General features: G+C 40.4%; 1 protein-coding gene across 14 annotated transcripts in view; it reads right to left on the bottom strand.

Annotated features, from left to right (window-relative positions):
• Positions 1-14318, bottom strand: part of KIDINS220 (kinase D interacting substrate 220) — a 145285-nt gene that overhangs the window by 103108 nt on the left and 27859 nt on the right. For all 14 annotated transcript variants that reach the window (XR_008313778.1, XM_053285767.1, XM_053285768.1 and 11 more), the window contains exons 8-15: positions 12992-13189; positions 12751-12849; positions 10337-10435; positions 8971-9069; positions 8501-8678; positions 3104-3268; positions 2132-2311; positions 1376-1541 (exon numbers count right to left, since the gene is read on the bottom strand). Coding sequence is in view for 13 of the 14 variants with exons in the window: in XM_053285767.1 (XP_053141742.1) it covers positions 1376-1541; positions 2132-2311; positions 3104-3268; positions 8501-8678; positions 8971-9069; positions 10337-10435; positions 12751-12849; positions 12992-13189 (1184 nt within the window). In the remaining variant the exon portion in view is untranslated. The remainder of the gene's footprint in view (positions 1-1375; positions 1542-2131; positions 2312-3103; positions 3269-8500; positions 8679-8970; positions 9070-10336; positions 10436-12750; positions 12850-12991; positions 13190-14318) is intronic.

Genomic DNA, 14318 nt, shown 5'->3' with positions numbered 1-14318 from the left:
TATATTAATGATTCAAAATCAAGGAGTCAATCACGATTTAGGTAAGGAGAAGGACTAAGTTACAAATATGTTTTCAGAAAGCTTCTACCTCTCAGCAAAAACCAGGTTGTAAAACAGAAGACATCCTTACATGAACTTTTTAGTAAGCTTATCAAGAAGGTCACTCTGCAGAGTGAGTGAGTGTGTGTGTGCCTATCAACTTCACAATTCCTGAACCAAATTGGGTACAGTTGTAGGGATAACAGCGCAAGTGGGCTAACTTGTGAACCACCTGATTTGAACCAAATTTGCTACCGCTGTAGGCACACATAGACACCCCTAAACAATGTAGTTTGTGATGATGTCATCCACCCCATTCAAGATGGCAGATGCATGAATGTTTGATGCCTAACTGGGCTAACTTAAGAACTTCCTAACCAATTTAAACCAAATTTGCTACAGCTGTAGGGACACATAGGGATGGCTCAAGGGCATAGATTGTAATGTTGTCATCCACTCCAGTTCACGATGGTGGACACATGAACATCTGAGGTGCAATTTGTAAACTGCCTAACCGATTTAGACCCAGTTTCGTACATTTGCACTGAGTCACACAAAGGGATACCTCAACGGCATAGTTTGCGATGATGCCATCCATCCCAGTTCAAGATGGCAGACATGTGAACATTTGAGGCACAAGACAGCTAATTTGTGAACTGCCTAAACAATCTGAACCAAATTTTCTACAGATATCACTCCACGCAGGTCTGCAGCCTGAGTAAATGCTGTAAAGCTTTGGTGGCTATTTACAGAGGGTACATGAGGTAAAAATTTCCCTCATACTACTACAAACTACATTTCTTGAATGGTATCAAGTTAAATGTTCAAAACTAATGGGTTGCAAAACTGCATATTGTTACAGCAGAGTAAGGCACTGTGATGCTAGTAAGGCTCCAGTAAAACTTGCTGGAGAATGGCATCAAGACATCATTGCAAATTGTCTGTCTTTTTAATGGCTGTTGCTTTTTGGTGTTTTATGGTTATTATTTAACTAATTTTAATGTTTTTAATGTGATTTTTAATGTAGTGTTATACTGCCTTGGAATGAGTTTTATGAAAGCCAATATAGAAATTGAACTATAAATAAAATAAATATTAACAAATCCAGATATGGGCAGGTATGCACAAGATGCTCGCTTTCCTACTGAGCATATAGTCCCAGACAGATGAGTTTTGTTTAGAATATCAGTTACTATACTTTTTATAAAGATCATAGCCCAATTTCTCTCCATAAAATTCAGCCGGAGATAAGTGTTCTGCAACAATCATTTTTTAAAAAAACCTTCCTATTTGACATTATTTGCAACAGAAGAACAATGTGTTAAGTTATTCTAACCTGACAGGTAAGGCTTTAGTAGTCTGTTCTGGCAACTCAGGTGGGTTCACAAACATGAGTTTAAGAAGCAACTCCATGTAGCCAATATGTCTTGCCAACCTCGTACTTAACACCCATGCCCAATTCCAGTTCTCTCCTTCTCTTCGGCCACCAAAGTATATCACAGCTGAAATAAAATGTTTTATGAATATGCTCAGTGTTAGTAGTAGTTATAAAAGATGCAAAATGAAAGACCAAAACACAAAAAGCTGTTGACACCAAGCATGTCTTAACCTTTGCCACTGTGATTCACAGCAACCATAATCATTTTCATTTAAACTATGTTTCTTGACCAAGAACTATGGAAATAGGTAAAGTTATCCTAAGTAAGCAATCCTGTTTAAGGTATTTGTGTACTTCCCCCTTTTAAAAGTTCAAGGCAACTCCACCACCTTTTCTTTGACTTCAAGGGAGACTGTTTGGAGACTGTAGGAACATGCAAATTCCAGTGCATGTGTATCGCTTCTACATTATCCCCACTGGAAGCATGTATGAACACAGTGTGGATCCTAAAGAGAAGTACTCCAAATATTTAGAACTTGGGTTATTGCAAACATTTTAGCTATACCTCACTCATCTGGGATACTGTATTTTAAGATATGTTTAAAACCTACATTTTCCACAGTTCAGTTCAATACTATCTTTGTTTCATTTTGTAGACTAGATTTTAGTTCACATAATTAACGTTTTATAGATCAAAGTTAAAACTAGACTTACTGAAAAATACATATAGCAGTGCCAGTAAGCTCAATGAAATCGCTATTACAAGATTTGCGTCTACAGTGAATGCAAGCAGTAAACCAAGGCCTCCACACAACAAAAGTGTAAGGAATACAATAAGCCAGGAAAATTGGAACAAAGGTTCAATCTGCTGTCCAGCAAAAGTTTTCATTTCATCTAAAAGAAAGAAAGAGAACAGAAATCAATAAAGCCCCAGTGTCAGTTTTCAGTATGACTGCTTCCTTTTATGACACAGTATAGTAGTTACTTTTTAAATACAAGAAGCACTTTTCTATCTGTCTACCTTCTATATTGAGAGCAGTATAATAGTGTAGATGAGACCAAGATTTTTCTGTGAACAACTTTTAAAACTACTTAATCTGAAGCTTATGAATCATACGTAGGACGACCTAAGAACCTTTAGAGACAAAACACAAGTAGTGGAGTTTATCCTAATAAAGTTAAGCTTAATTTCTTTCATTGATTTTGATTTGATGGTGCTTAGGATACAACCAATCTCTTTTACCCCAAATCAAATGAAGGAAAAATAGGCAAGGCCAAATACAGAGGCTAAACTATATAATTCCATAGGCTATACAGCTAAATTTAAGATGAATAAACTGAAACTACCTGGGTCAGGCACAGAACATCTGCGCCTCCAGTTCCCCCCCTTCTTCCCCCTCTCTCTCAGATTTCCCTCTGTTCTCAGCCCCCCGCCAACATTTGTATTCCCTGCCCACCCAGTGCCAATACCACTGTTTTCTTCCCCCCACCCACCTAGCTGCCACTGCCGTTTTCTGCCACCACTGTTTTCTTCCCCCGCCTGCCCACCAGCGCCGGTGCTTTCCTCTCCCCCTGTCAGCAGCTTGCTTGCGAACTCTCGCAAGAGCTGCCATGCATGGGATTAGCGACAGGTACGCCTTAGAGAAATAGGTAGGTAGGTAGGTAGATAGGTAGACAGATATTTACCTTCAAGTTTCTTGAGCAGAAAAGATTTCCCACTTCCCCATTGAGCATATAGTCCAACACAGATGGGTGGCTGCATAGTTGGCTCACTAAGAATATCCGCTAGTGCACTGCTATAAAGATCATAGCCCAACATATCTCCATCAGATTCAGTAGGAGACAAGTGTCCTGCAACAAGCAGCAACTTTCATGGAACAAACTTGTTACACATCTGTCCATACTGTACGTTGATATCTGTAATAGGTTATCCACTTGCACTTGGAAAGAAGCCCTAGTCTCCACTTTTTTCATCGTCCTCATGTGCTATAACATCTTTATTATTTATTTCTTCCATGCTATCATGGGAACCTATCTCCCTCTCTAAGCTAAGGCACACTCCTTTTCTCAAGATAATTTATTTCACAAAGGCTTTCCTGATCTCCTTTTCCCACCCACCCCATGTTTTATGCAGCCCACTACTAGTTAATCTTTTCATAGTTTCTACATCAGGTACTCCTTTATCAATAAGTTTCATATGCAGTCTCAATAACAACAACAACAACGTCAGTAACACATAGCACTCAGGACACAGCTAAAGCTTGCCAATATATTATAATCATTTTTATATGCATGTTTTTGCTAGCCTACTATATACAAGGCAGTTCACAAAAAACAGGTTGCTTACTTCTAATGGGTTATCTTTTGGTGCTCCATGTTCACTCACAAATGGGTCCTGTACCATAACACTCACAGAAGAATTCTTCAGCTCCTCAAGGCACTAGACTCCACCCATGAGACACATCTATTATTTTTGGCCATTAGAGCGCCTGTCACTCAGTTCCTGAATAACCACTGTGAGGATTGATGAAGCGTGCATTGATGAGGACAGGTAATTGATTATTACTGTGGAAGCATCCTAGCAGCAGGGAAGGCAGGGTGGGTCTTGTGAGTGAGCATGGATCACCAAAAGGTCACCTATTACAGGTAAGCAACCTGTTTATCTTTAAGGTGATCCATGTTCCCTCACAAAATGAGTGATTGGTGAGCTCACCTGAATGGTGGCAGGTGATAGGATGTAGTTACAGCACCTTCTCTGGAACTGCCCAACCAAAATTGGCCTCCGCTGTTGAGCAGATGTCCACAGCATAATGTCTTACAAAAGTGGGGTACGAAGACCATGTTCCTGCTTTGCAAATGTCAATCGTATTTATTCGGAATATACGAGCTGCTGATGTAGCCATTGCTCTCATAGTGTGCCTTGACTCTAGATGGAGGCTCAACCTTCTGTATATTGTAGCAGATTTTTTTGATTTTTTTTATTCATTCATTCATTCATTCACCGCCCCATCCAGAGGCTCTGGGCAGTGTACAACAACTGATGAGCAGATGAAAGCTACTTCAACTAGACAGTGTGAAAGTCTTTGTCTGGAGATGGGTTGTCCTTTTATCTTTCCCTTAAATGAGATAGTCGATGGGATTTTCTGAAACTTTTTGTTCTTTCCACATAGTACAGAATAGATCTTCTGACATCCATGGAGTGCATTGACTTCTCCAAATAAGTAGATGGATTCCTGGCGAAAGATGGTAAGACTATGTATGTCTTGGTTTATGTGAAACTCCAAGACTACCTTAGGTTTATAAAGGTTGGATCTGTCCTCATAACAACTTTGTCTGGAAATAACTTTGTGTAAGGGGAGAAGTGCTTTTAAGTTCGCTTAACTTAAGAGCTTTTAAGTTCGCTTTCTTAGTGGTCATAACATCAGCAAGAAGAGGCAGCAGTCTTTAGGGAGAGTAACTTAAGTGAAGTAGAGGTTCAAAGGGAGGTTATGTTAGTGTGAATAAGACCAACGAAAGGCTCCAGGGTTCAATAGGCTCTCTAACTGGGGGAACTAAGTTATTGATCCCTTTCAAGAACCTTTTCTAATCAGGATGAGAGAAACAGACCCCAGACATCCCACCCTGGATGTCTTGCTGAGAGTGCAACCAAAGTTCTTTAGATTAGTTGCATATAAAAGAATGTCAAACAGAGGCTTTGTAGGGATCAAATTCCTGAGTTGCTACATAGTTGTGAATCTCTTCCATTAGCATTTATAATTACATTTTGTTGATTCCTTCCTTTCGTTTAGGAGGAGATCATCTAGAAGTTGAGCTTCCATGCTGTCAGGTTCAGCATTTGGATGTTGTGGTGGAAGAAGACATGACCCCCTTTTCTGGGACAATAGATTTTGACAGGGAGGAAGATGGTAGTGTTGTCCCTGTGACAAGTGAAGCAGAATGGAAAACTACAGTTGTCTGGGTCACCATGGGGCAAGTAGAGTGCATGGTGTGTCCTCCTGAAGGATCTTTCTCATTATTTGGATAAAAGGGGAAACAAAGGGAAGAGGTAATAGAGGGTTTGCCTCCACAGAATGTGGAAGACATCCTCCAATGAGTCTTTCCCCATACCTGCTCTAGAGCAGTAAAGCCTACATTTCTTGTTTTGTGTTGCATATAAGTCTATCAGGGGGGTTCCCAACTTTTTGAAGAAGTTGCTGAGAATCTTCTGGTTAATCTTTGTGTTGCTGAGAGACGTTCAAGTCCTGCTGAGAGTGTCTGCTAGGGAGTTGTGCATGTCTTTGATGTGAAGGGCCATTGAGCGTACAAAATCATGCAGGCTCTAATCCCATAACTGAATTGCAAGATTGCATAAGGATCGTGAGACCGTCCCCCTTTGACAACTGAGATACACACTTGTCGTATTGCCTAGAAGGATTTGTACAACATGGTTTTTTTAATGAGTGGAAGAAAGGATTTCATGGCATGTAGCACCACTTGTAGCAGCTCTAGAAAGTCTGTTTGTAGAGAGCTTTGTTGTGGGGTCTATTTCCCCTTGAGCATGGTATCATGCACAATGAGCTCCCCAGCCTTTTAATGAGTCATCCATTGTTACAGCTATTGAAGGAGTTGGGAAGGGAATACCCTTGGACAGAGTCTGAAGTTTGGTCCACTATTGGAGGGACCGAAGTACTGGGGTTGGAAGAGTCAGTCACATGTTCTAGCTGTTCACACTCAGCCTGAAGACCAACAGAAATCAAATTTGGAGTCACCTCATCCTTAACCTTGCATGGTTTACTGTTGCTGTACAAGATACCATCAAACCTAAGAGTCTTTGAATGGTTCTTGCCCTTGGTTTTGGATTGGCTCTGAATGTGGAGATCAAGTGTACAATCAAGAGCCTATCCATCTTCTGGGAGGTATGCCCTTTTGGTCCTTGTGCCCAAAATACCTGCTATGCATTGTATTCTCCTTTGAGCCTATAGGTTTGACTTTTTCTAGTTTACTTGGATTCCAAGTTCCTGGAAACCTGGAAGCTTAAGGTTATCTAGATATGGAAAGTTGTCCAGTATGGAAAGATAGTTATACCTTGAGTCCATAGTTCTGCTATTATCATACTCATACATTTTGTAAATACCTGAGATGTCGTGGATAGGCCAAAGGGAAGTACGGCATATTGGAAGACCTGGGATCCCAGGGTGAGTCTCAATAATTTTCTGTGACTTGGTCTTATTCCTTTATGAAAATAGGCATCTTAAGTCCAATGTCACAAGCCATTCTTCCTTGGCTAGCAGGGAAGAATGCCCTGTAAGGTTATTCTGCATTTCTTTGTTTTCAACAACTTGATAAGGTGATGCAAGTCCATGATGAGATGGGGCCTCAATCCTGCTTGGGAATCTAAAAGTATCTTGAGTAGAAACCCTTCCTTTGATTTCTTTGAGCCCCTTTTCCAGCAAGATTGAGCTTCTTCTTGTAGCGTAGGAGTTGGATGGGTGTATTTTATCCCTGAAAAAACAAGGCGGGTGATGAACTCTATGGCATATCCTGTTATAATATTCAACACCATGCATCTAATGTTATGCGATGCCATGCTTTGGAAAAGTGGGTGAGCCTGATGCCTGAAGAGGTTTCTAAATGAGTGAGGCAGTTGACCAAGGGGTCAAAGATATATTTTTTTTTTGGTCTGATCTTGCAATTTCATTCTTTGTTGTTGTTTTCATTTCTGGCCATAGGGCTTTTTTTACTTTGTATCTGAAAGACCTTCTGTAGTCTCTCTGATCAGACTACTTATATAAGTAGAAGAGCAGAAGTAAATGTCTTTGCAGTGTAACACGGTTTCTTCATTTTCTCCATGGTCATCTGTCTGTGAGCTGAAAAGACCCTCCACATCGAATGGCAAATTTTCAATCTTGTACTTGATATCATTATGAAGGAAGGTTAAGTGAAGCCATGTGTGTCATCTTAGGGATACTGAAATTGTAATGGAATGAGACTATGTTTCCATTAGGTGTTTAGCAGTGCTCAAGTGCTATCTAGTGACATCAGCTGAATTGGCTAACACAGCTTTAAACTTATCCGAAGTACCTTCTGGTACATCTTTTAAATTGTCTTTGAAATTGTACCAAATAGAATAATGGTATTTGGCCATGCAGTTGGCTATCTTAATTGATAGACATTATGCTGAACAGAACCTATGGCCCATGGTGTCCAGTTTCCTACCCTCCTTGTCTACTAGGGCTGAATGTCTTTTCTCCAGTTTACGGCCCATGGCACAATCCACCACCAAGGAGGATGCTTGATGGTGGATGCTTGAAAAGAGAAGGGCATGATTCTTCCTGAATCCTATGGAAGCTTTCTAATCTTTTGGAAGTTGAGATAGGGGCTGATGGGGTCTCCCAAGCTAATTTAGCTGAGTTTGTCAGAACCGGCAACATAGGTAGTGATGCCTATTGTGAAGAAGAACAGGACATGAAGTCATAGACTGGATCTTTCACCACTTGGGTTGGAGTTTTCAATTCCAAACTCAGAATTTTAGTCATTTCTGCCACTTGCATATGGCAAGATTTTGTTTCTTCCATAGATGAGTTAGATGGTTGGTAGGGTACATTTTTGTCTGGTGACAGATCTGAGGGATTATCTGTTTGGGCAGAACCCTCATCAAAATCAGTGGAGGAATCATAATCATCATATGAATTTTTCTTTTCCTTATCAGAGGATTTTCCCTTCATGAGGAAAAATCAAGAAGCAGCAGTCAAGAAGGAACTGAGCAATGGGCGCTCTAACCCCCAAAGATAATGGATGTGCTTCATGTGTGGTGGGTTGTATCAAGAGCTTCTTAAGGAGCTGAAGAATTCTTCTGTGGGGGGTCACTGCGCAGGTGCAGAACCCGTTTTGTGACAAAACATGGATCACCTTAAATATCTATAGGTTGTACCCAACTATGCTCTGCACCAATGGTAAGCTGCTAATTGCTGCAGTTTCACTGCAGCTCCCATGACCCATCCTACATTGTTCTGAAGAGTGCCCTGTTTCTCAATAGCAAATTTTCAGGGCACAGAAGAGGAAAGACTTTCTAACATATTAAAAGATAACATGCTTAGGACTTACTAGCTCCAAATATTTGAGTTAAAATGCTTTTCTGGTGGCTGCAGTCAATGTTATAAGGTGTCTCTCCACCTTTATTGGGCCTGTAAAGAAGCCTGCCATCTTTGGGATTTCTTAAGAGCAATTCTGCAAGTCTACGGCTTCTCCCACGAATAGCAATATGAAGTGGAGTATCTCCTTTCTGTAACAATAATTTTGTTAGGATAGGATGTAAAAAACTATATATTATCACAAAGCCATCATTTACTCAAAAATGGAAATAAGGTGCCTTTACTCCCATCCCTGATCACTATATACCTTAGAATAGGACTTTGCCTTTTCTTTACGACCTGTCCCCTTATTTTGGATTATTCTCTTTAGAAGCTGTGTTAACAGTTATTTTATCATACAAGCTTTCTCCCCTCATAGCCTGCATGTTTAAACATGTCTCTGCCTCAATATCCTTGTTAGACAATAATCAGCTAGATGTTTACCTTGTCTACAGCAGAAACCTTAGCTCCTTTATCAAGCAGAAGCTCTACTATTTCAATATTTCTCATCTTGGTGGCCTTTATAAGAGGTGTTTCACCATCCTGAAAGCAAGACAAAGATATTTTGTGAAAGATTCAGCATTAGGTAGACGCAGGAAGGGACTTCTAGGCAAACACATCTTGAGAATGTAGTGTGAGTTTACCATTTTAATCACATTAGAAGTTTTTCTTAACCTCAGATCAGATTTGGTAGCCTACACAATCATCATTTTTCTCAAGGCATGTAATCAGGTTAGAGTGCTGGACTAGGACTGGGGAGACCCAAGTTCAAATCCCCATTCAGCCATGATACTAGCTGGGTGACTCTGGGCCAGTCACTTCTCTCTCAGCCTAACCTACTACACAGGGTTGTTGTGAGGAGAAACCCACGTATGTAGTACACCGCTCTGGGCTCCCTGGAGGAAGAGCAGGATATAAATGTAAAAATAAATAAATAAATAAATAAATAAATAAATAAATAAATAAAATAAAGAAAGTTTCATTACTCCTTCAAGTGCTTCAGTCATTTCTTGTATTCTGGAGTGCTTAAAGCATTTATTTCCCCCATGCTTTCAATTTTTATTTTTGTAAAACTATTAATTTGCTTTAAAACACAAGTACAGGAGCAGAGGGTGCCAATTATTGCTAATTAATATAAAGCAGTGATCGTGTCTGCCTCCTTTCAGAAAGAAAACAGCCTTTGATTTCTGTAATAAAGTTTTAATGCATGAAGTATGCATTCTAAATGTATTCCAGCTGTTTAATCTTCTAAAATACTGTTTTAAGAAGATAATGAGGTTTCTGAAGTCATAGTGGAATTTCTCAAAAGCCTCCTCTCTGTGGATCCAGATGATTAAGATATTATTACTGTATATCAAACAGGGAAGAAGCCTTTGGGGACAGAAACTGAGGAAGCCTTTGTGGACAGAAACTTTTGTTCCAAGTCAGCCATGAACTAGTATACTGTGGAGCCATGCAAGTCCTATGGCAGGGTGATCAACCCCCGGGGGGGGGATTGTCCACAGATGTGAAAAAATTATAGGATAAGTGGCAGAGTTCAGAACAATGTTCCCTCTAACACAGATTCCCAGATGATGTACCATAAATCCCCAAGCAAAAGCCATTGCAACTGGGGATTCTGGGAGTTGTACTCAACAACATCTGGGAATCCTTGTTAGAGGGAACACTGGTTCCGAAGCCAGATGTGCTGGACTACCATTAGGGAAGATACGACCGATAGCAATTGCGCTGCAATCTTTAGCATTGCAGATAAAAGACAAAAAGCATCATTTGAGAGTAATGCAAATAAAAACCACTACCATATATTTACCTTTGTACTTGTTTCGGTGTCTGGATTGCATTGCAAGATATCTCTCACCATGACAGCATTTCCTTTCTCAACAGCCCAATATAAAGCAGTTTTATTATCCTACAAAATATATATATACACCAAGAATGGGATTAGCAATTTTTGAAATCAGCCGGATTCATTTTATAAACTCTATAGGATGTGGCTTGTATTTAATACTATATATAGCAAAGTGACAAGATTCAGGATGGAAAAATGAAGCTGTTTGAGGTCAAATGAAGTAGTGATCCAACATTAGGCAACTACTTAATCAGTTGGTACAACAGCACTAGCACAAGCCATCCCCTCATTCTCCTTGCTGCAGATTCCCAAAAGTTCATTCCTGAGGATCGGGAGAATCCCCAGAAGCTGGACAGCTTCCTGTAAGCAGCTTATGGAAGATATCTCTGCCCAATTTCCAGAGACTTTCCCCCACCCCCTGCAGTCACTTACACAGCATCTCACACTACTGCTGAGGGCCCACTGACCCTTGGGATCGGGAAGTGCACAAGCTGGTTTGGCGCCTCCTCTGGGAAGTGCCAAATTGGCTCGAGCACCAGTGCTCGAACTGGCTCAGCAGGGAATGGTTCACTTAAAAAGCAGATAAGGAGCTCCTTATCTGCTCGCCCTCACCCCACCGTTCCCAGATGGCAGCAGCCACTCTTCCAAAAGGCCATGCAGAACTGTGGCGCTATTCCCTGCATCTTCCTTGCGGCACTGGCATGCACATGGGCAGCGCACATGCGTGCAGCAACATCATGCTGACCACACAAATGGTTGGCATGCATGCACACCAGTCACGTGTGTGCCGACACCATGTGGAGGCTGCAGTGAACTGCAGCCATGCGTGGCCTTTGGGAGAGTGGCTGCCGCCACCGGAAAAACAAAGGGGCAGGGGTAAGGAGCTCCTTACTTGCTTTGTAAGGGAACTGCTTCTCACCCCACCAGCGGCTGCATGAACAGCTCATGCACATCCCTACCTTGGGAGTCTCAGGAGGCTGCAGTGAGGAGGGAGTGTGCAAAACAGCTAGCATTGTTGTGGAACGCTACCTAGTATTCAGCTAGAAACTAGGATTAATGCTTAAGAGTATGTAGATTTTTGTTACTGTTATTTTTTAACATTATGAGGCCTTCAGAAATCATTTAAACAAAAATCTAATATGCAAAACAGGCACACCTCCACCTCCAGCCTCAGAGTCACGATGCCTCTCAATCCCAGTTGCAGAGGAGCAACAGCAAGAGAGAGGGCATGCACATACCTCTTGCCTGTGGGCTCCCCAAAGGCATCTGGTGGGCCACTGTGTGAAACAGGATGCTGGATGTGATAGGCCTTGGGCCTGATCCAGCAGGGCTGTTCTTATGTACACTATCTCTGGATGCAATCAAGAATCCTATTTAAATACCATACTACTACCATATCTAGATGCAGTCATGTGTGTATTTTTTTGTTAGTAGAGGTTTAAGTGGCGCAGAGTGGAAATGCTTGACTAACAAGTAGAAGGTTGCCAGTTTGAATCCCCGCTGGTATGTTTCCCAGACTATAGGAAACATCTATATTAGGCAGCAGCGATATAGGAAGATGCTGAAAGGCATTATCTCATACTGCACGAGGCAGCGGCAATGGTAAACCCCTCCTGTATTCTACCAAAAGAAAACCACAGGGCTCTGTGGGCACCAGGAATCAAAATTGACTTGATGGCACACTTTAGCTGTAGGGGTTTCTAGAAGTTATTATTGATGTCAAATGATGTCTCCATAGAAAATGTGGTTATATTGATACAGAGATAGCTGAGCATTCCATTGCATATGCAGCATCAACAGCAATAATGCCATTTATACTGCATGATCTTCCAAATGCAACTTCAAAGAATTCCTTGCAACAGATGCATTTTAAGCAATATCTTAGCTACCACTGAAAGAAGCTGGCTTAGGAACTCCTCATTTCAGAAACTTGTGGGCAATCCAACTCCATCCCATAAATGGGCAAAAGTAGTAACAGAAAATTTATTGTTAACTAGCACACTAAGGATGGTGAGCAAGTGCTCCACAATAAATCAGACCTATTGGTAAATGAAACTAGGCCTAATGAGCATTTCATTGTCCAGAAACAGGAAAAAGACAGGGCAGAGTTAAAATTAGTTTGATTTTATCATATTTTATCAGATCACATCAAAAATGAGTTGATTTTAAAGGAGCTAAGAGACATCAACTCTATAATCACCATGAATAAAATAAGCATTTTTATATATCTTGAGCTAATAAATCTCACAGTTCCTTCAAGTTGAAAATGTAAAGGCAGAAAAAAATAACATGAAAATCACACTTCCTAGAGGTATTCTTTATATCTCCAAGAGCTGCTTTTGAAAATAATGCATACTGTATGCAGAATTACTTACCTGACCTCTAATGTCTATATCAGCATATTTATGAAGCAGGGCCCTCACAATTTCAACGTGACCTCCTCTGACAGCCCCAATCAGCACGGTATCACCACTCTACAATTATGATAAAAAGTAGAGTGAGGTTTTCCTCATTTCTGAACCAAAGTGCACATTTAAAATATTTCCAAAATAATGTTTATACTTTCATACTAATTTTGTAACAGGTATCAACACATACACACACACTCTTACTAACCCTATCAGGAATGTTCACATAAGTCCCTGCATCTAACAGATCCTGCACAATTTCCGTGTGGCCCTCCTTTGCGGCGATCATCAAAGCTGTGTTTCCATCTTTATCTGTTAAGTTTACATTTGGATTCCTTTTCAGGATTTCTTTTACTGAGTCTGTAAAGCCACCTTTTACTGCTACAATAAGTGCAGTCATCGAATTCTAGAAGGAGAAAAAAAACACCACAATATTGTTAGCCTAACGAGTATACAGTGGGAGGCTTTCCTCCATCAAACCACCGCCCCTCCAATAAAAGAGTGCTCAGTGAGGCTCACAACAGTGATACAAAATGTGAAACAATAGAACATAGTATAGCAGAAAATCAATTAAAACAAATACAATTAAAAATAAAATTAATTTTATTTTAAAAATCCATCAATTATCGTCAAAAGAATTAAAAAGCCTCTCTAAAAAGTGGGTTTTGAGATATTTTGTTAAAACCTTAAGGGAGGGAGCACGGGGAAGTTCTTCTGGGAGGGCATTCCAGAGCCGAGGGGCCGCAACTGAAAAGTCCGTCTCTTGTTCCTGCCAACCAAATCTCAGTCAATGGCAGGACCACAAGCAGGGCTTGAGTTGATGAGCTAAGGGCCTTGGCAGATTCAAATGGGCGAATACGGTCCAACAGATACCCCAGCCCCAAGACATGTAGGGCTTTAAAGGTCAAGACCAGCACTCTGAATTTGGCCTAGAAGCAAACTGGCAGCCAGTGAATAAGAGATATAATTTGCCTGGGAATTTGACAACACTTGAATTAGGGCCAAGGTACACAACTCATGAAGCCATATATGTACATTGTCATTATTTAAATCTAAATGCAGTCTTCAGAGGCCATGATTTCAACAGAGAGGTTGTGTGTGTGAGCATGTGCACATACATGCGCACACTTTTAACCCTTTCCCTTCAAGCTGTCACATTTCAAATCACCTTGAAAAGCAGATTTGGTGGGGAACGTTGAATGGACAGATGGATGGAAACTCTCAGTGTTCTCAGTTTATAGGTTTAAAGCTTCAGTTTTAGAGTTTTTATTCTATTTTAAATTGTTTTAATGATGTTAATGTTTTAATCATTTTTATATTTTGAACCGCCCAGGAACCTTTTTGTATGGGACGGTATATAAATGTACTAAATAAATACATAAATAAAAATAATAATAATACTACAATACAAAAAAAGTGAGAAAGTAACTGAAAAGAATGAAGACAAAAATTTATTTAGTTACTGGAAAGAGACTTTATCACCACAATATTTCATGCTTTACATTAGAAACATGTTTTGAGCAACATTACAATAA

The sequence above is a fragment of the Hemicordylus capensis genome, chromosome 1 (genome assembly GCF_027244095.1).
Source record: "Hemicordylus capensis ecotype Gifberg chromosome 1, rHemCap1.1.pri, whole genome shotgun sequence".
NCBI classification, from domain to species: domain Eukaryota; kingdom Metazoa; phylum Chordata; class Lepidosauria; order Squamata; family Cordylidae; genus Hemicordylus; species Hemicordylus capensis.
This window is presented reverse-complemented; position numbering and strand designations above follow the sequence as displayed.